This window comes from Sitophilus oryzae, unplaced genomic scaffold (assembly GCF_002938485.1).
Source record: "Sitophilus oryzae breed Bouriz unplaced genomic scaffold, Soryzae_2.0 scaffold_359_pilon_pilon, whole genome shotgun sequence".
Lineage (NCBI taxonomy): Eukaryota > Metazoa > Arthropoda > Insecta > Coleoptera > Curculionidae > Sitophilus > Sitophilus oryzae.
This window is the reverse complement of record NW_022146928.1, coordinates 774,516-798,989: the sequence shown is the minus strand read 5'-3', so window position 1 is coordinate 798,989 and position 24,474 is coordinate 774,516. Positions and strand designations below refer to the sequence as shown.

General features: G+C 32.9%; 1 protein-coding gene across 1 annotated transcript; it reads right to left on the bottom strand.

The window, feature by feature from the left end:
- Positions 1–849: 849 nt before the first annotated feature.
- LOC115885063 lies at positions 850–24,474 on the bottom strand. Its single transcript, XM_030903825.1, has 23 exons — positions 24,332–24,474; positions 24,060–24,235; positions 23,606–23,770; positions 23,383–23,546; positions 21,209–22,675; positions 20,909–21,151; positions 19,558–19,677; positions 17,483–17,659; positions 17,262–17,429; positions 14,026–14,450; positions 12,596–12,774; positions 7,006–7,176; positions 6,835–6,950; positions 5,389–5,493; positions 4,583–4,722; positions 4,373–4,525; positions 4,125–4,311; positions 3,876–4,073; positions 3,016–3,146; positions 2,803–2,962; positions 2,529–2,750; positions 2,296–2,472; positions 850–1,083 (listed from the first exon to the last, which is right to left on the bottom strand). Exons 1-23 carry the CDS (start codon positions 24,401–24,403, stop codon positions 956–958), a joined length of 5,244 nt encoding a protein of 1,747 aa, XP_030759685.1. The 5' UTR covers positions 24,404–24,474; the 3' UTR covers positions 850–955.

Genomic DNA, 24,474 nt, shown 5'->3' with positions numbered 1-24,474 from the left:
ATCAAGATATATCCTAGTCAAAAAGAATGTTTTTTTGCACTTGGCTTGTCGTAAAATATACGAACAAAACATAGATACTTTGATCTTTACCGACTCGAGACAGGACATTAAAAAGTCTCCGAATTTTGAAACAAAACAGAAATGAGACAAAAATGTCGCAAAAAATGTATTGGATTTGTCGCAATTTTGCTGTAATGATAAATTTCTTTTTATTTTTTTCTTGGTAGGTATTTTTAATTTTTCTAAGCCAATAGATATGGAGATATATAGACTAGTTGTTTACGTTTACGATACACCAAGCCTATATTGCGAAATTATTTGGCACTGTTTACCGCCAAAAAAAAGGTTCACCAGGAAAAACGTTGATAACACTGGCCAGTCCCATCTTTAGATGCGGCAACTCTACAAATACTGTAATTAAAATTAGCTAGGTACCGATATTGTTCAGCGTGCTTATTAATATTGTGTTTTCCAGGAAGTCCACATCTAAATAGGAAAAATTCTCAGCCGACCTTGCAAGAATAATTTGTTGCAAAAACAATGGAAAATTTTTATTGCATTTGGCACAATTTCTGAATGCATAAATATGGAAATAATGATTTATAAATATATTGCTTGTTTTTTTTGGAACTTAAAAATGTAAATCTACAGACTCAAAATTTAATTTTTAAAATATGACAATCCCGCGTTAGTATATTTGAGTTAGTATCTATAACATATAAAATTAGACCAAAATTATCATTAGTAAGAAAGCTTTTTCAATTAAATGAATCAAAAGTAAGAATTTGCTGTTCAAAATCCACATTCGATCTGAATAGGGTTAAATTATTTATATTTTAATATAATACAAAAAGTTATATACATATATTTGTTAAGATATATAAATATTACACATCCATATAACTCGTCCACTAAAATACTAATACCATATTTCATATTATTAAAAATAAAGTATCTATGAATGTAATTCCATAATTTTGTCTATCCATTTTTTATAAAAAGATACTTTCACATATACTCCAGGCTTGTTTGCATATCCACATCTTTGTCCCCATGATGTTAAACCATATAGAGTAAACACCCCTGAAATAATATAACATATACATATTTTATAGTAAGAATTTAGCAAAAACTAAAGTAATGTACAACGAACTAGTAGACAGAAAAGACATTCTACTAAATAACACAATACTGAAAATAGTAGAATATTTATATTTGAGACAACTAATACACAGCTCGGGATCTCTACTACCAGAAATCAAAAATCAAAGAATTCCAGGAAATCTTTTGAAAGCAATCCTTTGAAATCAAAGAATTAAGTTAGCATGGAGTACTTATGGAAGAAACTCAATCATATTCAAATATAGAATGCCACTTTATCTAAAGAAGAAAACATTCGACCAATGTGTACTACAAGTCATGCGAAACCTGGACACTTAAAACGGATATTATAAGGAAACTGCAGGTCGCACAACGCTCAATGGAACGAAATATGCTGGGAATAACCAAGAAAGACCGTAAAAGAATAGAGTGGACACGACAAAAGACCCAGGTAATAATGTAATCCACAGAATCAAATCCCTCAAGTGGCAATGGGTAGGACACCTTGACAGGAGGACCACAAAAATTACAGCATGGTACCCACGCAAAATTAAGAGACCTAAAGAAGACCAAACTGAGATGGGGCCATGATATTAGGAAATTAGGAATGATGGTGCCCGGTGGCGCAGAGGTACAGGCTCTCGTCTACCAATCTCAAGGTAGTGGGTTCGAATCCCACACCCGGCATTTCATCAGCCGACTATTTTTATTAAAATAAAAATAGTTTGGGTACCTAGGTCGACTCAGCCTTAAATGAGTACTTGGGATTCACAATCCTGGCTAGAACGGCTCTAGTATGGAAAGCTGTAACTTGCTACTCCCAAGGCGCCAAACGCTATATACGGGAGCTATTATTATTATTAGGAATGATAACTTGGGCCCGCATAGTCAACAATAGACAATAATGGACCCAACTACAAAGAAATTTTCGAAATATGTGAGGGAGGCATACCATAATTGGAAATGAAAGAGTGTTTACTTTAACATCTAACACTATCAACACCAATTATTCCTAAAGTTATATGGTCAAATTTAAATAGCTTAGAGTCATCAAAATCTGCAAGTTTATAGAATTATCAGTATTTTTGGTGAAATTCTTACAAATCATATGTGTCTGGCTCTTACTGTTATAAACCTAACCATAAATAAATTAGCTTACTAATTATGTATTAATTTAATAAACAAATTTCTTACCATTATCCAAACAGGCCAGAGGTCCCCCGCTATCTCCATCGCATGCATCAATACCGCCAGTTAGATCGCCTGCACATATCATCCCTTCAGTAATAGCTGAACCATATATATGCGCCATTTTACAGACATCAAATTTTTGTATTGGTATCCAAGCCGCTCTAAGTTTATGTGAATAAGCTACGCAGAAAAGAACTTTAATAAAACCGCTAACAAAAACTAAATATTAATATTACCAGATTTTCCAGTTTGTATTGTACCAAAACCAGAAATCGTACAATTCAATTCCCGTTCATAATCGGAAGCCTCGTCCGGTAAACATATTGGTTGTATATCTTGGTTCAAATTAAAACCATTACCCTTCAATTTTATCATAGCAATGTCATTACCCATTTTATGCCCCTCTCGAAAATGGTCATGCAAATAATATTCTTCTATATAAACTTGTTGTTCAGTACCTAAAAATTACTAAGAGTAATGAAGAGTAATTTTTATTTTGTTTTCCCAAACCTTCGTCTTCATCTATGTTATATTCCCCTGCAACTATTACATATGCTCCTTTAGGATAACCTTCCAAGCAGTGAGCAGCAGTTAGTACCCATTTAGATGATATTACCACTGCACCACACCAATGAGCTGACTTGCCATGGCTGTTTATCCTTAGTGAAGCCTGAAAATGTTAAAATTTTTATCTAATATAATTTAGATACAACCTTTACATACTTGCCAAGGATATTCCCCTGGTTTTGCAACGGATCCTTGAACTACTCTAAAATGGATATCGCCACCTTGCAAGAATATGTTGTCATTTCTGTATCCACATTGTTTTGGTGTAAGTGACTGTTGATTACCATCTAATATTCAACTAATTAGTAAACTAATAGTACGAGAGCTAGCGACGTCGGAAAAACAAGTATTTTAAGACGTCTGGCTCTTTGATATATCTTTTACTATGCTCTCTAGAACAGCATGCGGCCCGTGTGGCTGCTGGTAAACGTTGCGTTCCCTACTGCGCACTGAAATAATATCCTATATTTTTATTAGTCCTTTAAATTCTAGTATTGAATATAAATCGAACATGTCTCCATAGCGCAGTGCGTAGAGTTTCTGACCACGAACCGATGATTCAGAGTTCGAATCGTGGTCAGGACAACGACTTTTTTATTTTATTTTCGTTTATATTCTGATAGTAAAGTATTAGATATTTGTTTTTTTTTTTAATTACCAGAATTATTTAATACTTTACTATCAGAATATAAACGAAAATAAAATAAAAAAAGTCTTTGACCTGACCCGGATTCGAACTCTAAATTATCGGTTCGTGGTCGGAAACTGTACGCACTGCGCTATGAAGACATGTTCGATTTATATTCAATACTAGAATTTAAAGAACTAATAAAAACATAGAATCTTCTTTCAATGCGCAGTAGTGAACGCAACGGGTATCGGCAGCCAGACGGGCCGCATGCTGTTCCAGAGAGCATAGTAAAAGATATAGCAAGGAGCGAGACGTCTTAAAATAATTTCTCGAAAACGTTGCTCCCTCTTAGACTATAACAATACCTGGAATTGCTGACACTTACAATTCATATTAATACTCTGAGAAACCGATTTTTTACGACTCTTTCTTTCTTCAACTTGGTTAATCTCGTTACTACAAACTATTCCTACATCTTCTGAATGATCACAATTATGTTCACCCCAATCCCAATGAGCACATTTTTCAATAGATGTTTCGTTGCCAAAACATGAAACTTGGTCAAGCCATATAGGTCCGTCACCTAATATAACAAATAATAGAATAGGAAATGTATATATTTGAATATATTTACTTCTTCCAAAGTAAGCATCTTTCTTTACATAAGCTGATCCTCTATATCCCAAGTTTTGGCAAATTATCTTTGCCGCATCTTCATTGAAATCATCATCGCAAACCGATCCCCATATATCATTGTGTCTAACTTCTAAACGACCTTCGCTATCTTTACTACCGTTTACTAACCTAAATGATATAGGTGCCTACGTAAAATTAAGTTAATATAAATTTAACGTATCACAATATTAATAATACAAAACCTACATCACAATGATAACTAGCTTCGTCTGAATTATCACTACAGTCATCCAATCCATCGCACACAAATGGCAATTTTACACATTCATTTCTTGTATCGCATTTCCAATACCCTTCTTGACATTGCTCTTGGGGTATCCTGCAAATAACTCCAGCAATCTGCCAATTTTACAAAAAAGTGTATTCAAACAAATTAATATTGCACATAAAACTTGCCTCATGATCACCGCAGTTATGTATACCCCAACCAGCAAATTTACAGTGCATAAGACTAGTCTCTTTTCCTATACATTCAATGTCATCCATCATGTATAGAGTATTATTTTCTTCGATATCTTTCGCAAAATATGAGTTACCTTTAAAAAACACAGTGATAAAAGCATAAAGAAAATGTATACTATATTGTGAAAAGGGGCTATATATCCTGTTTTCTACTTAATTTTAATGAATGAAGGATGTTTTAGTTGTTAAGTCAGAGTCTTCAAAAATTATAAAATTTTTCAAGATTTAAACCCCCTCGTTGAAAAAATACCGAAAAGTGTTTAAAGCTTCTTTTTTGAAAGTAATTATTGCTATATATATCTTGTGAGTTTAATTTAAATTTTATTTACTCAGACCCGCGATAATTGTGAAAAAGCAGTATTAAAAACTTAAAAAACTGTGTGAACTGTGAACTGCAAAAACCATCGTGGATCGTGGCATAACGTCGGTTTCCAATGTTTCATAGGTATTTCATACATATCCTTACATAAAATAAAGTTTCTTATATGCAACACACTGTATTTTATTTAAAAAATTAAAAGAAAATAATAATAAATTTAAATAAGTAATATTTGGCGACATAATTCCGGAAAAGCCGAACCGCTCCGAAATTATCAGAAAGTTTGGAGATCGACCGTTGTCAGAATAGCGCCAAATACTATTCACATTGTCCTTATGGGCACTTTCCAATTTAAACTTGTTTCTTTAATCTATGAGCATATTTTAACCTGTATAATTAAAATATTATGTAAATAATTTACCTTTAACTTCAGCAACGCCAAGTGGGAAACCTAGTTCTTTGCAAAGCACATTGGCATCTGTGGTTTTAAACTGATCATCACAAATATATCCCGTTATGCCAAACACTAAAAATTTAAATTACATACTTAAGTAAACAGTGTAGTAATTACATACTTAAGTAACAGTTATTTTAAGTTTTCTTTTGTACTCATTATATTGAATGGATAAAGATTGTACTTAATCAGATAATATCATAATAAAAAAATAAATTTCGAAAAAATGGAGTAATGACCACATATGGTAATCGCAAAACAATTTCCGATGCACGTGATCAACTTTGAGTGACAAGCGATGGCGACACCGCTGCCAGATTGTGATAGATATATGAGATGAATATTAATTTAAAAGTGACAAACAATATATTTATTATATCATTTTTTGATATTTGTAATTTAGTAACTAATATTTTAGTAATTAATTGACTTATTTGTTTTATACTTTATTTTACTTATCACATATAAGGCAAAAACTAGTCCATTATGAAGATACATTATTCTAAGCGTTATTATGGGTTATTTATTTATTAATTTATTGATGTACATCTTACAACGCCATAAGTGGAAATAACAAGTAAGAGAGAGTGTTATTAATGCACAAACTAATAATCATAGAATTTAATAAAAACTAACGTAGAAATAACTTTGAAAGTGGTGTAATGTGCTTATCAATCAAACTTACTTCTCTGACTGCAGTCAAAGGTAATAAAGGACCTTTATTGTCACGTTCTCGTTCAAAATAGTTTATCAGGGAAGCTACAAGCTCTTTGCTTCGACTGTTTAAATGCTTCGGCATTTTTTCAACACACAACTTCAAGAAATGCAATATATAAACTCGAATATTTAGTTCTTAAAATAACTGTTTGTAATTAAAAGTACAATTTTTTAAAAAAAGACTATGAAAATAGGCAAAAAAAAGAGAATTACTCACCAAAGATTCAAAAACACAGTATTATACAAAATAATGACTTGACATTAGGATAATTGTAAAATAATAAACGACAACCTTGTTGAAAACGGCGCAGTATAACCAATATAGCGATAATAACATTCGGTTTAAACTAATTTTTGCAGCTTTAATCTAAATAAACTATCTGTTACAATCATTTGCTCTGTAAAGTAAAATGAAGAGCTGCTCGGTATCTTAAATTATACAACAAATTTAAACATTTTTGCCAAAATTTCATTTAGTCAGGTTTATAGACTTTAGTGTCAATGTCTATATGATCGATGACATGCATCCGAAAATGTTTTGCGATTACAATATGTATAGACAAATAATCGCTCTAAAATTTCCGAAGTTAAAATTTTCTGCAACTATAAAGTGGGTGAATTAATAAAAAGTATAAAGTTCCGAATTTATTATAACACTACATTTTAACTATCACAGATCACAGCAGATCATAGTACCTGTTACTTCAACACGACCTTCATGTTTCTCTTTTCCTCCCACTAATTTCACCTCATAACCAAAATCAGAAGCGCGACAATCCTTCTCGTCAGCTCCATCTCCACAGTCATTATATCTATAATATTGAGCACTTAAAACTTATCTTTCAAATTTCTATATCATCATATTACCCATCACATACTTGATCGCTAGTCAAGCATTTGCCAGAGGGACACTTATGTATATCGGTACAGTCAACAGACGTACTTTTTCTTTCATAGTAGTCGCAAGGATAATAGTTTTTCAGTGCCCCAGTTCCGCCTATATTTTCGTTTGTTAAGAAGCAAGATCTATCTATACGTCTAAAAAATAAGTCAATTTTAGATATATTATTATGTTATGCACCTACAAAATAGAGTGATTATCGATTTCTTAGAAAAAAAATAAGGGTTAAAAGACAAGAGGGTATAAGATGTCCCACTAAGAATAGCTCTCGGCTGTATTAGCCTTAGTGCCTACGGAAAAAAATATTTATAACTAAAGAGGCTATGAGAAATTGCTGAAAATTACTTTCAAGTTTGTAGAACGGCCGCTAGAGGGCGCAACTGCTATGGAAAATAAGAAAATATAATTTTTACAAAATTTTACCTAGGTAAGGGGTACTATAAATAATAGCTTCATAATCTTAGTCAATTTTGGATTTATTTTGTTAGAGCCATTTTCCCCTACCTGCTAAAATAAAGCGGTGGGGAAAAGTTAGATCTGTTTCTATTGAAATGTAAATAACTCCGGACTGGATGATCAGAATCCAATAAGCGAGAACTCGTTTAAAAGAGCTTTACTTACTCTATATTACACCATAAAAATAATAATAAGAAGCTTTTGAAAGTAGACGCTAGGGGGCGCTGTCTTATAATTTAACAAACATTGCGCGTTTTTTCAAAAAAAATTAAATGCGATAGTATATGTTATTTTAGCTGATCGTAAAGAATAATAAAAGCTTAAAAAGTCAGCGAAAACCGCATCTTCATATCTTCTTTCAAACCGAAGATATTAGCAAAATTATAGTAAATACGAAAAAATAAGCACTTAATTACCTTGTTGTTATAACAGGGTATCAATAGCCCTCTTAATTATGCCAATTATAATAAAAAAATAAGATAGAAACAATATTATTTTAAAATCGACAATATACCAGAATACCATAATACCAGATATATTAATATCTAATAATTTAGATGTTAATAATACTGAACAAGAAACGCCCTCCTAAACATTCTACATTCTACATAGGTAGACTATACGAGTATGTGCTAGTGTACAGTACGTCTGCTGGATCTGTGTCTATGAAAGGAATGCGGACAAAAAACATTTAAATAAACAACAATATATTTTATACGTCGACTTGACGAGTACGTCACCGCAAATCGCTCCGCCCACTCATTTTATTGGCTACTTGCAAATTTGTCGAATTTTTATTGATGGGACGCGTCGTCTAATTTTTTACGAAAAACATCGAGAGAATATCGTTTCCCCTCTCACGGATACCCCGTAGCTACAGAACGGACAGACGTACTGTACCTAATGTAGTATATTTATCAATTGTTAACTGCCATTAAAAAATACAAACAGCAAACAGTTATTAATTATTGTTTAACACGTGGGGAACTAGATCTCTACGTTGCGTATACAGCTGGTACAGTATAAAAGAAGCCATCCATGTCTACAGATGTGGATGAATCGTGCCATCAGGTACATTATTCTGTCTAGAATCAGAATTGTTTAAATTGATAAACGACGTGGGTTCGACAAAATACCAAGAGGTGTATAAATAGTCATCCATATGCCTTCAGATATAGATAAAACATAACACAAAAATAATGGATAAAAAAAGAGTATGTTCAGTAGCACTATTGTACCGAAAACACCACCTTTTTAACTTGTTAACAAGTTCGACAAACATAAAGATAATAATAATAATAATAATAAAAAAATTAAAACAGAGTATTGCAGAAGGGTCAGAGCTATCTTAAAAACGGAACTAAGTTCGAGAAACAAATGCTTGGCAGTAACCAGTTTGGCAGTACCTGTTATACAATATAGCATAGGGATAGTCAAATGGACAAAAGAGGAAGTGAGAAAATTAGATACTAAAACAAGAAAACTGATGGCAATACATGGAATGTTACACCCCAGAGCGGACATAGACCGGATTTATGCTCCTCGTAATGAAGGAGGAAGAGGATTAGTGCAGACTGAATCACTCATTTACCTAACATCAGTGGGATTAGTGAACTACATATTGCTGAAGAAACAACAAAACGATAAATTCATGAAGTTCGTATATCAGCATGAAGAACAAAGGATCGAAGAAATATTGAGAAAACTGCCAGAAGAAGAAAAAGTAGGGGCAACTGACCCACTAAAAATGAAAACTAAAAGAGTAAAAGACGCAAAAAAGAAAACCAAAAGCAGAATTGTTAGGGACACTTTAAACAAATGGCAAGATAAAAGAATGCATGGACAAATACTGAGGGAATCGAAAAAGGAACATGTCGACAAAGAAATGTCGTGGAACTGGCTGAAACGCGGAGATTTGAAACCCGAAACTGAAGCCCTTATTACAGCTTGTCAAAATCAGGCATTAGCTACTATTTGTTTTAAAACAAAAATAACTAAAACACTACAAGACCCTAAATGTAGGCTATGCAGAACTGAATAAGAAACCGTCCACCATATTGTTTCCTCATGTCCTATTCTTGCCAAGAAAGAATATCTGGAAAGGCATAATGCAGTAGCGAGTCACCTGCATTGGAATATTTGTAAATACCACAACCTCCCGACAGAGGAACAATGGTACCATCATAAGCCAAAACCAGTAGAGGACTCTCAAGATGTCACCGTGTTATGGGACATCCAAGTTCAGACGGATCGAACTATTCTAGCGAACAAACCAGATATTATTATAAAAGATAAGAAAACAAACGTGTGTTTCATCATAGATGTAGCAATACCATCTGACTACAATCTAATTCAGAAAGAGGCAGAAAAAAGGATAAAGTACCGTGATCTTGAAATTGAGATACAAAGACTCTGGAATATGCGCGCGAAAATCATTCCTGTAATAATTGGAGCAACTGGATTGGTATCAAAGTCCATACAGAAGATCGTAGAAGAGTTACCTGGACAACACAATCTTTACCAACTGCAGAAAACAGTATTGCTCAAAACAGCTCACATTGTAAGAAAGACCATTTATTAAAAAGACAAGTTTCGCCTTAGAAGTATGGTATACTTCCGGCGAAAATTAATTAGAATATAATTGGCCGTTTTTAAACGTGATGTTGTAGATAATAATCATAATAATAATAATAATAGGATAAAAAATCTCAAGGATGCAAGGAACAGCTCATAATAGACTCAGTAATACTTGAGCAAGCAGCTAACAAACGACAAAATATCTACACGGCATTTATCGATTATAAAAAAGCCTTTGATTCGGTACCGCACTCCTGGCTCCTGAAAGTACTACAGATATATAAGATTGACCATAAAATTATAAATATGCTTCAACATTTAATGTCTACGTGGAATACAGTTCTAGAAATTAATCAAAACCAAAGGGAATAGTCATATCACAACCGATTAGTGTCCAAAGGGGTATTTTCCAGGGTGACAGCTTAAGCCCTTTATGGTTTTGTCTGGCACTAAACCCCCTGTCTTCGATTCTGAATAAGACCGGCTACGGATTCCATATAAAGTAATGACAAGACTCAACATCATGTTATCAGTCACTTGATGTACATGGACGACATTATAAATTGTTTGCAGGGAATGAAAAACAACTTCAACACCTTCTTGAAATTACAAAGAGACTTTCTCTAAAGATATCCAAATGTCCTTTGGGTTTGGACAAATGTAAGCTACTTAATATAAAGCAAGGTAGAATAATATCTAGTGGATTCGACTTAGGTGATGGAGATATCATCAGATCCTTGGAAGAACATGAGACCCATATAAATATCTTGGACTAGCTCAAAGGTAAACGCTTACAGCACAAAAGATATTAAAGAGAAAATCACCTCTATATATATTAGTAGACTGACGAATATACTTAAGTCTAAATTAAATGGAAAAAACATACATTTACGGCTATCAACAGCTACGCAATTCCGATAATCTCATACTTTTGGGACTATAAAATGGACGAAAACAGAACTTGAAAATATCCAGATCAAAACGCGAACTACACTAACAAAATTTAGGGCGCATCATCCTAAGGCAGCAGTTGAGAGATTAACCCTCCCACACGCAATAAAAGGTGGGAGAGGTCTAATTGATTTAAGGTTTCTACACGCCAAACAAATCTATGGTCTTCAACAATGCGCTTCCTGCACCAGGCATCAGGTCTTCACCGAGCAGTGGTGAGAGCAGATAACAAACACACCCCTTTAGATCTTCAACATGCCGTTGACATCAGGCTCCCATCGGATGTAATCTACGAACGAGAGAAAGTCGAGGAGTGGACTCGAAAGTACTGCATGGGAGATTTCCGCATGAGCTTAACCAAACTTATGTAGATCAAGATGCGTCGAACAAATGGTTATCTCAGGCGGATTTGTTCCTCGAAACCGAAGGTTTTATGTTATCAATCCAGGACCAGGTCATAGCTACGAGGAACTACAGAAAATTCATCCTAAAAGAGCCGAATGTAGTAGATCAATGCCGAAGATGTCATGAACCTGGTGAAACTATCCAGCACGTGACAGCTGGATGTCAGTGCTAGCGCCAACCTCCTACCTCCAAAGACACTTACGACCAAGTAGCGAAAATCATTCATCAAAGTTAGCAACCCTTTGTCATTTAAAAGAAGATATTACACCTTATTACAGATATGAACCTGAAAATGTGTTAGAAAATGCCCACTTTAAACTCTACTGGAACAGAAGTATACTTACTGACAAAACAACTCCGCATAACCGACCAGATCTAACATTCACCATAAAGAGAGGGCATTAACACCTTATAGATGTCGGGATTCCTAACACCCATAATCTGCAGTCTACATGGGTGAGAAGTTAAAGTAAATATACCGCACTAGCTGAACAAGTTAAAGTTTATGGAAGCAAAACGAAGTGAATATCGTACCCATTATAATTTCATCAACGGGCGTAATACCAAAGGCTCTCCACCATAGTTTAAAAAAGTTAGATCTTCCACCGTTACTCTATATACAACTCCAGAAGGCTGTCGTTCTTCAAACAGCAGCAATAGTAAGACGACACCTCAATCTTTAACAAACCAATAGAGTGTTAGAAACTTGCATCACCGCCGTTTCTTACATATTATACCGTACAAAAATACGTGCGCAAACGAATAATAATAGCTCCCGTATATAGCGTTTAACGCCTTAGGAGTAGCAAGGTACAGCTTGCCATGCTAGAGCCGTTCGGTATACAAGGAAGGTAATGTGGCTAGCACTACGCTTCAACCGCCTATTAGTATATCAGGATTGTGAATCCCAAGTACTCATTTAAGGCTGAGTCGACCTAGGTACCCAAACTATTTTTGTTTTAATAAAAATAGTCGGCTGATGAAATGCCGGGTGTAGGATTCGAACCCACAGCCTTGAGATTAGTTGACGAGAGCCTCTCTACGCCACCGGGCATCTTAAACATAAAGATAAAAAACAAAACAAAAATAAATAAAAAATACAAATAGACGCAAGAAGACCTTATTTTTTTTAAACAGAAGTTTAAATATATAACTTAGAAATATTACCGGTAATTAAATGATTTACACTCAAATTGTACACTATCCGCACAAAGTAAGGCGCAAGTCGCATGACTAACATTATCCCATCTCTGTTTTTCTAACACATCAAGTCTTGAGTTTTTATATGGCTTAAAATCGTTTAAATACTTCTGGCAGTGTTTTTCATCCTTTCCATCACTACAATCCTAAAAGTGTTCAAAAACGCATTAAACATAAATATTAAATATATACTAGGGTCGGCAAGCGATATGTTTGGGTCGAGATTTCCGTATGTAAGAAGAGTACAGTGCATTTATAATATACTGAACAGAGAATAGTAAAAACCATGATACAATAACGGAAAGATAAGATATTAAGCATGTAGTGTGCGGAGCTTAATTATTACAGCAGAAAATTACTACCCGGGTGACGTCATGCGCGCGGAGAACAGATTTGCGACCGCCAAAGATCTTATCTTTCCGTTATTATATCATGAGTAAAAACGTTGCCAAAAGTTCAGTATGAAAAAAATCGAGTAACTGTGCACATTGCTAAAAGACATGGAAGGGAATAAGGCAGCAGAAACAAACCTGTGAAACTTTTCTCATTTAAACATATTCTCAAAGATCCGAACTTCAAAATAAAAATAAGAACGTTTCAATATCTAAAGTAGTTTTGAGTTATGGCGTGTTATGTGTTAAAAAGTTAAATGTTCAAATTACCGCGATTACTAACATTTTTTCATTACCCTAACGATATTCTTATAACTCGATTTCAGATGCCCAGATACATGTCTAATGATTTTAAGTAAATATCTTTCCGAAAAATACTTTGAAAATAAGTGCATTTCTACAGTAGTTGTTGTGGCAACGCCGCAACAACACATCGTCGCATTTCTCTCACTCCGACTTAATAAGATTTTTAAGGGATTCACTTCTACACATGTAAATGCCGACCCAAAACTAAGAGTTGCTAGCAAATATATTATAAGACTATATTGCATCTCAAAAATTTGGCTTCAATTTCTGTTCCTTACTAGCAATATAGTATTATAATATACAGGGTGTCCCAGAAATAAGTGGAAGTATTTTAAGGGGTGGTAGATCGATAAAATAATCATATTTTCTCTTTATCGTTTTTCAAATAAGTCCAAAATAACTTAATAATTTTACTTTCAAAATGACCAAAAAAAAAATTTTTTTTGCTCAAATTTTGAGAACCTCTGGATCTTTTCTGGATTTTCTTTCTTGTAAATTATCCTACTACCTATGGTGCCATATTATCAAGAAATTATGTTTTTTAACTAAAAACTAAAAAAAAATCCAAAAATGATTTCTCGCCAAAAAAAAACTCATAGGCGTGTTTCTGGGGTTGAACTGTACTACCAGTTAAAATACTTGCATTTATTTCTGGGACACCTTGTATTTGGTTGCCAGCGTGATATTGTCATTTCTTACCCTCTCTCCATCACAAACAAAATTTTTAGAAATACACGTTCTCTTATCGCAAACAAAATCGTTATCTTCGCATCTAGATTTTATCTTTTTATCAATTTTCACATTTTCTGGAGCTAATGTAACCGGTTCGCCATCTTCATATTCAAAAACATAATCGGCATTTACGTCAGTGCTAAATAAATCGTTAAAAGAAGGAGCCCATGCAGCTTTTTCTGGTTTATTTGTGGGCTTTTGAGTGCTTGTAGCATAAACAAAGTTCCTGGTTTCATCCGGACTGAAAATATCAACATAATCCGGAGATTTTTCATTATTGAATCCTCCGTAAGTCACTCTATCAAGTTTGTTCACTGGTGTAACTGATTGGTACCCACTATTCTTTGAAGGTATCTTCATTATATGGCTGTTTTCATTATCTCTTCTGTAACCTAAATTTTAATATACACTATCGGACAAAAGTAGAGAAACAAAGTTCATTTTTATTCATGTTTGAATAAAAAAAATTATTAGGTTGTGATTTTCGGCTATGTTTACTAAAACACTATCCTTACACTATTACTATAGTACTATTTTAGTACTAGTACTATTTTGGTGTACTTTTAATCAGTTTAAAAATGGTAAATAATATTGATTATAAAAGTTGATAAGAATGGGGGCGACAAAAATAGAACAACAAATTGTATTCAACAAATTTTATTGTGTCTTATTTCAACAAAAAATATTTAACACATTTAAGAACAATAATAATTGAAAGTCATACATTAGTAATTGATAGAATATCCATTATTATTAATAACTTGCTGACAACGGCGCGGCATTGAAGCAATCAACTTCTGAATGACATTTTCGGGAAAATTTGTCCAAACTTCGTTAATTTTATCTATCAAGGATTGTTTATTTGGAAACATTTGGGTACGAATACGACGTTCTACTTCTTCCCAGAGATTTTCGATGGGGTTAAGGTCTGGGGATTGTGCTGGCCATTGCAAAACTCGAACGTCATTTTCCCTAAACCACTGTTGAACAACTTGTGAAGAGTGTTTTGGATCGTTGTCCTGTTGGAAAATAAAACGCAGTGGCATTTCCCATTCTGCATAAGGAAGCATGACCTTCTGCATGATATCCCTATAAACAAATCGATCCATCGTGTCATAAATAAAGTGTATATAGAGCCTATCCCATTCCATGAGAAATAACCCCATAAAAATACACTGCCTTTACCATGCTTAATTGTAGGTGTTACGCATTTAGGATTAAACCTCGGATTGATTGGTCGCCTCACACGTCTCATTCCATCAGAATTGAATATTTTGTAGCGCGTTTCATCACTGAAGAAAACTTTTTTCCAGTCATTGACGGTCCAGTATAAATGCCGACGTGCGAATGCCAACGTTGCTGCTCTATTTCTTTCCGAAACTAACGACTTGTTGGCTGGACGTCTACTAAATAACTTCGCATCTATTAATCTTCTTTGTACTGTTCGTATACCAACCGTAATTTCGGCAATAATTCTAGGTGCGGACTTCCAAGGATCATTTTTAGCAATTCTTTTGATGCGTCTGTCGGTCATTACTGTTGTTTTCTTTGGCCTTCCCGATTTTGGCAACTTTTCTAAGTGTCCCCTGTTATTATATGATAAAAGTATTTTAGATACACACTGTACTGGGGTAACACAAACTGTCTTGAAATATCGGCTTGTTTGTTACCTTCCATGAATGCATTCACAACTCTTTGCTTCAAATCTTTTGAAATTGGAATTACTCTTGGCATGACTAATCCAGCATACAGATGTTTAAAAAAACATAAAATAAACCTCGCAGAATTATTTTGGGCTTTACTTTTGCTAAAACCCTTCTTTGGAATGAAGTATCTGAATGTTGCTCTACTTTTGACGCGTTACTATTAAGCATTTAAAACTAAATGTCAAAATAACTTCATTTGTTTTGTTAGTAAAAATTCTTGTTGTCATGGATACTCATAGCGTACTTCGTAGTTTTTAAATTTATTGTATTTGTATACATTATCATGCATGAATAATTAAAAAATCGCGATTTGCAAATATTTCTTGAAGTGTTGCTCTACTTTTGTCCGATAGTGTATACTCAGATGCAAAAAATGCAACTTAGAAATATTTGGTCAAATTTAAAGTGTTATATTTTTGTTATTTTTAGCCCTATTTTGATCAATTTTTTAGTAAGCTGTATAATTATTATCAACTTTAATTCGTAAACCGAGTTTCTTATAAACTTTAGTATTTGGCATATAATACAGGGTTAATTGAGGGGTTGTTTTTTACCCTAACTTTGAAATACCCTGTGCAATAATTTTGTTTGTAAATTTTCCTAAAATATAATTTTTCGATCAGAGCCATGACTCCTGAGCATTTTGTATTCATGTCAATACATGCTTTGGTTAATTTTTAATCACGATCAATTTGTAATTTTTTTCAATTAGCATTACTTTTTGATGTAATGATGTGTAATATTTTAATATGACGAGATGGTTTTGGTGACTATATTGCCGTATTACGCCGCATTGGATATTCTATACTACATTTAATTGTCCCAGTTTTAATAAAGATTAATAACGATAACAGAACTAACGATATCTGTAACATCTTTAATACTCAAGCCTACAAATAGAAAAACAATTGTAAAAAATACTCTAATACTTTGTATTGCCTCCCATGGCTGCTATAACTGCCTTTATATGTCCGTTCATACTGTCATTGAGGCTGCATATATCATATTGCTTTATGTTTTCCTATTCTTTTTTAACCGTTAAATGTATGATTTCTTTAGGTGTTCTTAAATTTAAACCAAAATAATGTTAAATACAACTAGCTGGATACATATATCCTAAGCAGTATTTTGTGCATCTTTTACAAAAAGCTAATTATTTATTCTCTGTTAGTATGTTGCCGAAAATATGCACTATACGGCTAGACGATTTTCGCGATTGCATAGGTTCTATAAGGTATATTAAGAGCATCTTACCAAAAAAATTATTGCACAGGGTGTTTTAAGGTTAAGGTAAAAAAACAACTCCTCGATTAACCCTGTATAATATGCAAAATACTAAAGTTTATAAAGAACTGAGTTTACGAATTAAAGTTGACATAATTATATACAGCTCGCTAAAAAATTCATGAAAATAGACCAAAAATTTTTCCGTTGTGTTTTTTTGCATTTGAGTGTATTAAAAATATATTTAACTAGTAATTAAAAAATAAACAATACCATTTATACCAGTTTGTACGCCAGCAGAGGCCTGCTCTGGATTTATACGACTATGATCATCTATATTTTTGTTTTGATTAACATTCGGTCTTTGGTTAATATTCTGACCCTGGTTAGTGATGCATTGGTATCCTTGACAGGCATTTTTATCAGGAGTATTTATAGATCCTTTAAAAACACAGTAAAAATAAAGTAAAAAAATATTTCCATAAATAAGTTACCTTTATTTTGGACATAATTTCTCCTGTTCTGATTAATATCCTGAGAATTGTTAGTATCACACAGGTATCCTTGACAAGGGGCGATTTGATCCTGATTACTTATAGCATAATTTCGATTACCACGATTTGAAGAACAACCAGTGCCTTGACAGTTCTGATTACCACTATTAATTGATCCTAAGATATAAAATATTTTAACAATGTAAACATAAATAGAAATAACTTAAGAAAGTAAATATCCAGGGGCGCCGGCTGCTTCAAAACTAATCAGTACATATAGCAATTTTAGTCGACACGTATCTCACACACCATAAGCAAGACGTCGTCGTATAAAATAGTTTATATTATCTTCGTTTATTATGTTATTTCACGTACGAACCGGCAACACTGTATGCCGCTTTTTATTTTATCTCTCTGTCTGTCAACTAGTCATATACCGGGATCGGTATATAAGTCAGGCAACGCTCTCGAAAAATCGGCATATGATCGGCAACTAGTGGTGGGCAAAACCGTTATTTTTAATTAACAGTTGAAACTGTTACTGTTATATATAACAGCTTAAAATAACAAGTTTCTGTTATTTTTTGACTTTAATGTTAAACACCTAAAATATCATATGCATTGTCCAAATTGTAGTAAAATCATAAAAATCTTCATATTCATTTCTTAATAAAAAATAATGTAGGTACTTAAAATATCAAATTTATAAGCAAATTAAACTCTGTTTTAATTTTTAGAATATGTTTATTATATTATTAGTAATTAAGAAAATAATTATTAAAAAAAATCAACATTACTAATTAAAAAAAATAATGATCTTAGACAGTTTTTATTTATTTAAGTATGTAGTTGAAAAGCACTAAATATTTTTACTCACCAAAGTTCTAATTCATTTAATAACTAAATTTCTAATCATCATTCACAATAAAATTTCTTGATATCGTTATTGGTAACAGGCAAGTAAAATTGTCTTTGAAAAGTTTTTAAAACGTAGCAAAAACTATGAAAGTACATATTTAAAAATATTAATAAAAAAAATAAGTAACTGAAACATAGTAACTAAGTTCTAAAACCTAATCTGAAACTGACAAAACAAAAACTTTAAGATGTAAATAAATATATAAAAATAAATTTGCAGAAAGCAAAATAGTAAAATAAACTTGCTCAAAACGATTCTAATACACAAGCTTAATCAAGACAATTTTCTTTAATTCAGTTATAATTAATAATTATTTTTATTTGCCATGCATTATTAATGCCAAAAAATACCCAGAAATCCGACAAAATAAAACCAGTTTCAAACTATTTTACGCAAAAAAATATGTATTAAAAATTAAATAATTGAATTCTAACGCCACCGTACACCGCGATCGACCCACACAGGCGAAAAAGCTATTATTTTCCAACTCCGCTTATCTCGACCGCTGCCGCCCGTTATGCTCGTAACAGGTTAAAAAACAATGTATCTAAAATAACTGCTTATTTTCAATACGTAATTCTCCAACCTGTTGCGGGCCATCATCGACAATCGATCGATGCAGCAGCGTTACTTTTCCACTCCGGTTATCTCGACCGCCAGGCGTTATGCCCGCAACAGTTGCAACTGTTTTAAAAAAGCTGCTTATTTTATATACTGTTATTTTTAAGCTGCTGCATACCCATCGACCGATGCAGCAACGTTCGCCGTTGTGTTTCGACTGTCGGTGCGTCGCCCGTTATCGATAGTTGGTGAAATAACAGATTTTTCATACTAGTTTTTTTTGGAATTGCTTTGAGCGGCATAGGATTTCGTGGCGATGCAGAGCGCCGACTTCGTTTCACGAGTGGTCGATATCTACGTGTCGTTATTTTATATCTGTTATTTTTTAGAAGTAGCAACGGTTGCGTTGTGTTATTTCCAAATAACTGTTGTAAAATAACAGATAGTTAAATAACAACCCATCTCTACCGGCAACGCTCATAAGTCTGGCAACGCCTACTAAGCATGTTCGTGCGTCAGACAGTTGTGTCTGTGCCATAATATGTAAGATTTTTTTCATTGAGTATCTTTTGTTTTGAGAGTTTATCTACCTCACCTTGTGACGAATAGCCTGAATTTCCTATATAACCGAGATTTCCTTGGGCACCAAAACTACTTTGGCACTGAATACCCTGGCAATTAGTCGATTTTGTATGTTGACTTTGAGAACTAAAACCTGTAATTGAAAACATAGATTTAATTATCTAAAAATACAGATACAAATTATTTTTTACTTAAAATAGGAACAAAGTAATATCCTAAAATTTAGAATTTTTAGACCAAGCCGACTTACATTTTGACATTTAAAATAAATCAAATGTAAATAATATCTATACCTTTGTGGCGAGTTCGTTTCTTGTAAAGACTTCTGTCTTGCGTGAAAAGTGAATTTACAAAATAAAAAATAACTTTTTTATTTTGTAGATTTTCTTCTGCTGACGAAAAACCCAGAAGTATTTTTAGGAAATCTAATGTAATCTCCTCTAAGCCTGTTAAAACAAGCTTAATCGTATTACTTTTTGATCATTTATACAATTTTACTTTATACAGGGTGTTTCAAAAAACGTGTGCCATCTCTCGTGGGGAGATTCCTCCCGTAAAAATAAGATTTATTTTTTATATCAACATAGGTCTTCATTTTTGTCGATTTATTATAATTTTCTTCCAATTACTTTTAGCGATTCAAATGAAATTTTCAGGGCAAAGTTACTAGAAGTGCGTCATATTTAAATGCTAAAAAAGTGTCGACATATTACCAGAGACGTGCATATGGGTTATCCCTAGAATATTTTTCTGAAAAAATAATATGCGCTACTGACTCTTTTCCCTTGTTAGCAAAGTTATGTGGACCGTTTAATGCCAATTAAAAGTTGTCTTGATATTTTGTCGATTTCGGTCTCCTGGGTGAAATAAACTCAAATTTCTTAATGTGTCTTAAACCAAATCTAATAGCAACCTTTAAAAATGTTTAATGTCATTAACTAGCCAAGGTGTAATTATCTTAAATACCATTATTTTTCTTAAATTTGCTGTAGATAGGACTGAACATCAATGTTATAAATTGTAATAAAATTTAATAATAAATCAGATTAAAAAAATAACTTATTAATTTTATTTTAATTTTGTTAATTGTGATTAATAAAATTGCGTTTATCTCATCAAGGAGATCGAAATCGGCAAAATATCAAGATACAAATTTTAATTAGCATTAAACGGCCTACATAAATTTGATAACAAGAGAAAAAAGCCAATATATAAAAAATAAATCTTATTTTTAAGTGGGGAATCCCCTCATGAGAGATGGTACATTTTTTGAAACACCCTGTATTTGATATTAATTAGATTACATTTTTCTAGATTACCAACTCAGCCACTACTTAATATAGTGCCTTAAATGTATTTCTTACCATTTGATAAGTAATCTGATGTACCAGTGTCAGTGCTTCCACTGACTCCAAACTCACTATATGCTGGATAATATTGACCTTGCCCTTGCATATTCCCTGGTAAACCACTCTGACAATGATTTCCTTGACAAGCATTAGAACCGCCAATATTAGCATAATTCTGTTGATCTCGACATCCATATCCCTGGCAATTTGGATTAAAATTATTTGTAACTGTGTGGTCATAATTAGAATAATATTGTGCTAGAAATTTAAAAATGATCTAGATATATTTGAAAATGTGCCTTTTCAATTACTTACTGGTATCTTCATAGGATGGAGTAGTAGTAACATCTCCATCTTTACAATCAACGTTATAGGGAAAATCACAAGTTAAAATGATTGGATTAAACAGTGTTCCTGGACCACAATCTTGAACATAGGTAATGCCATTCGCGCAATTCAAAAACTTTTTGCAATCTGTCGGATGCTTAGTAATACCTTGAAAACCATCAGGACATTTTGGCTTATTGTGTGCTCCCTCGTTCAGAGATTTCTGTGTTTTAGTTTTTTGTTCGCAGCATCTTTGGTCCCCTTGTCTACACCTATAATTTTTATTGGGAATGTTGCAATCTTGACTCTGGGGATTTTGATAAGAAACAGTGTCACAATTATGAATATTTGGATCACATCCAGAAGCCATATTAGAACTGGAATGTCCTGGAGAAAAAGATGGCCTTCCATAAGCTGTTTCGGCAATTCCAGTGTCGCAATTATGAATATTTGGATCACATCCAGAAGCTACATTGGAACTAGAAGATCCTGTAGAATAAGGTCTTCCATAAGCTGCTTCTATAATTCCGTCTCGAAACTGAGAACAGTTCTCCTGCTGCGGATTGCAAACCACATATTTTATGTAGTAAGCTCCAGGTAAATGTGTCTGTTTATTTGCCCCATTTTTATTGAGATTCATATATGTAGTGGGGATATAAGGGAAAGGGTGACAATTTTGCTTAACTGGGTTGCATAAAGAACCCTGTGGTCCCATTACAAATGTTCCTTGTACAAAATTGGAACTGGAACAATCCTCAACAGCTGGATTACACATAATATATTGCATATAAACAGTGCCGCTAAGAGGACCAGCCGTGGACCATTCGTTATATGAGGAACCGGTACCTTGATCACAATTCTCATTGTTACATGGACTTAAAGAACTAAATTGAGTACACCCCTGAGTATTCGGATTACAAATTGTTATATTACCATTATTTACCCCATTATTAGTCGTTGCATCTGGAGTATAATATTTTTTATTATCTGGATATGTATAAATATTTTGACCAGAAACAACATAGCCCCCAGTTTTACAGTATGGGTTTGTTGGATCACAAATCTTAGAACTTTGCTGTTGTTCGTACGTGTAAGAACTGTGAGCGGGATAATATCCTTTTTGTTGCTGATTTGTGTACGTATTTCCTCCATAACCATAATTTGGTGAGCGAATGTCAGTACTACCACCAAACTCTTCCTTTACTCCATACTCAAAACCTCCTTTTTTAGAAAAGCAAGTTGATTGTCCAGGGTGATTACAAACATTTTGATTACTATCAAATAATGTGCCTGGCGGGCAGTCCTTTGAAGTTTGTATTCCATTATTACATTCGATAAATTTTGCACAATCGCTATAATTGGGAATCAAACCACTAAAACCATCAGGACATTTGGCTTGTTCAGGTGTTTCATATTTTGCAGTTTTTTGTAATGTAAGAGTGCTTCCACTTGGTCCTAAAAAATGTTTAAATATCAAATGTAATATAAAGGAGGTAAATAAAAAAGTGCGAAAGAAAGTAGATCCTTTAAATAAGAACTTTTCCTATAAAACTTTTGAATTTGATGGTTCCCTACAAAGTCAAATGTAACGACAATTTGACTCAAAATACCAAGCGTTTGGTACCTAATTATTAGTAAAAAATGATTTTTCCAAAATATGCTAATGAGCCACCCTCCTTCCATTTGAAAAAATTGAAATAGGATTAAAAATACGATTTGGGCATCTTTTAACCAGCCAGAACAAGACACGAAAAACAGTAGACGATTAAATCTATTTTTCCAAGGCTCTTTTATTAAAAATTATCATTTTTAACACATGCATGGCACTCTAGATTGAAATTTAAAACACGATTTATTTTTAAGCGGGAATGTCAAAAATTTACATATGATATGTCATTCTATTCAGTGTGTCATTTTCTATCGAATAAATTAAAAAAATACCGAGGGAGCCATTTAAAATTCAAAAGTTGTGGTCATTTCCGGTGAAACAGGAAGTGACCAAAAATAACTGAATACGTCAATCAATCCTAATTTATGTCATATACTAACAAACCAAATCTCGTTTTTTGCTGATAGGGGTCAGCCATTTTTAAGAGGCACCCGATATATCCTTTAAATATTTTTGTTATGCCAAAAAAGAACTACAAGTTTTGATCACAAACCTGTTAAACATTCCACTTTTTCTGGATAATCGCACTCTAATGTTTTAGGATTAAACAGTGTTCCAGGTGCGCAATTTCTTGGTCCGCCTCTTCCATTCCAACAATCTAAATATTGATTGCAGGATAGATCATAAACAAATTGCCCAGTTAAATCTTTTGGACATCTAAAACATAAAGCAAAATGCTGCCTGTTTTTATTGCAATATGCAGATTATTTTCATACTTATTAAACACTTGAACATTCTTCTGCTTTAGTACTCTTCTTTTATAAACAACTCTTTCATTTAGGGTATCCTTGTCGACAATATTAGTGTTATGGTCTTTAAGAATATTCTGTATTTTTTCTTTTTTATCCTCTGAAATATAAACTGGGTGAACAGTTCCATAACTAAAAAAATATTGTTACTGTTCTGTATAATCTTTGCATACAGACATTATAATAATTGTTGTTTGTGAGTATGCATTTAGTAAATATTCATATGTATAGCTACAGATACATTACCTACCCAAAATACTTTTAAATTTTATTTCGATTTATAGTTAACTTTAATTGATGAAATCATTCAGTATAGGTACTTATATAAACAATTAATACTACATATGTATTAATAATACAATATGTAAACTACATATTTATAACTAGTTCTTGTAACCAATCATTAATAAGAATGTCTTACCTCTTAGGAGCTTCTAATGTGTCGAGAATACTGGAAGTATAATTTTTATTATGCACATACACTTTACTGTAATTTGTATGATAATAAGGTTGAGAATACGATTTATAAAGTGTTTTAATTTTTAAACCAGTAGTATAAGGCTTGGATGTAAGCTCAATTTCATTTGGTACATAAATCTAAAATTATATTGTTAGTTATAATTACTAGTACAATAATGAGAAACAGTTTATAATTCCTTATTATAATAATGTAAATATAAATATTTTACTTACAGATAAAACTTGCAAAAATAATATAAAAACTAAAACATTGTGGAAAAATAAAGTGTTGTTATTCACTTCCATATTAACTTCAACATACTTTGTAAAGCAGTGACCAAAATCAAACCATATCTTGCAAAATAATACATAAACTT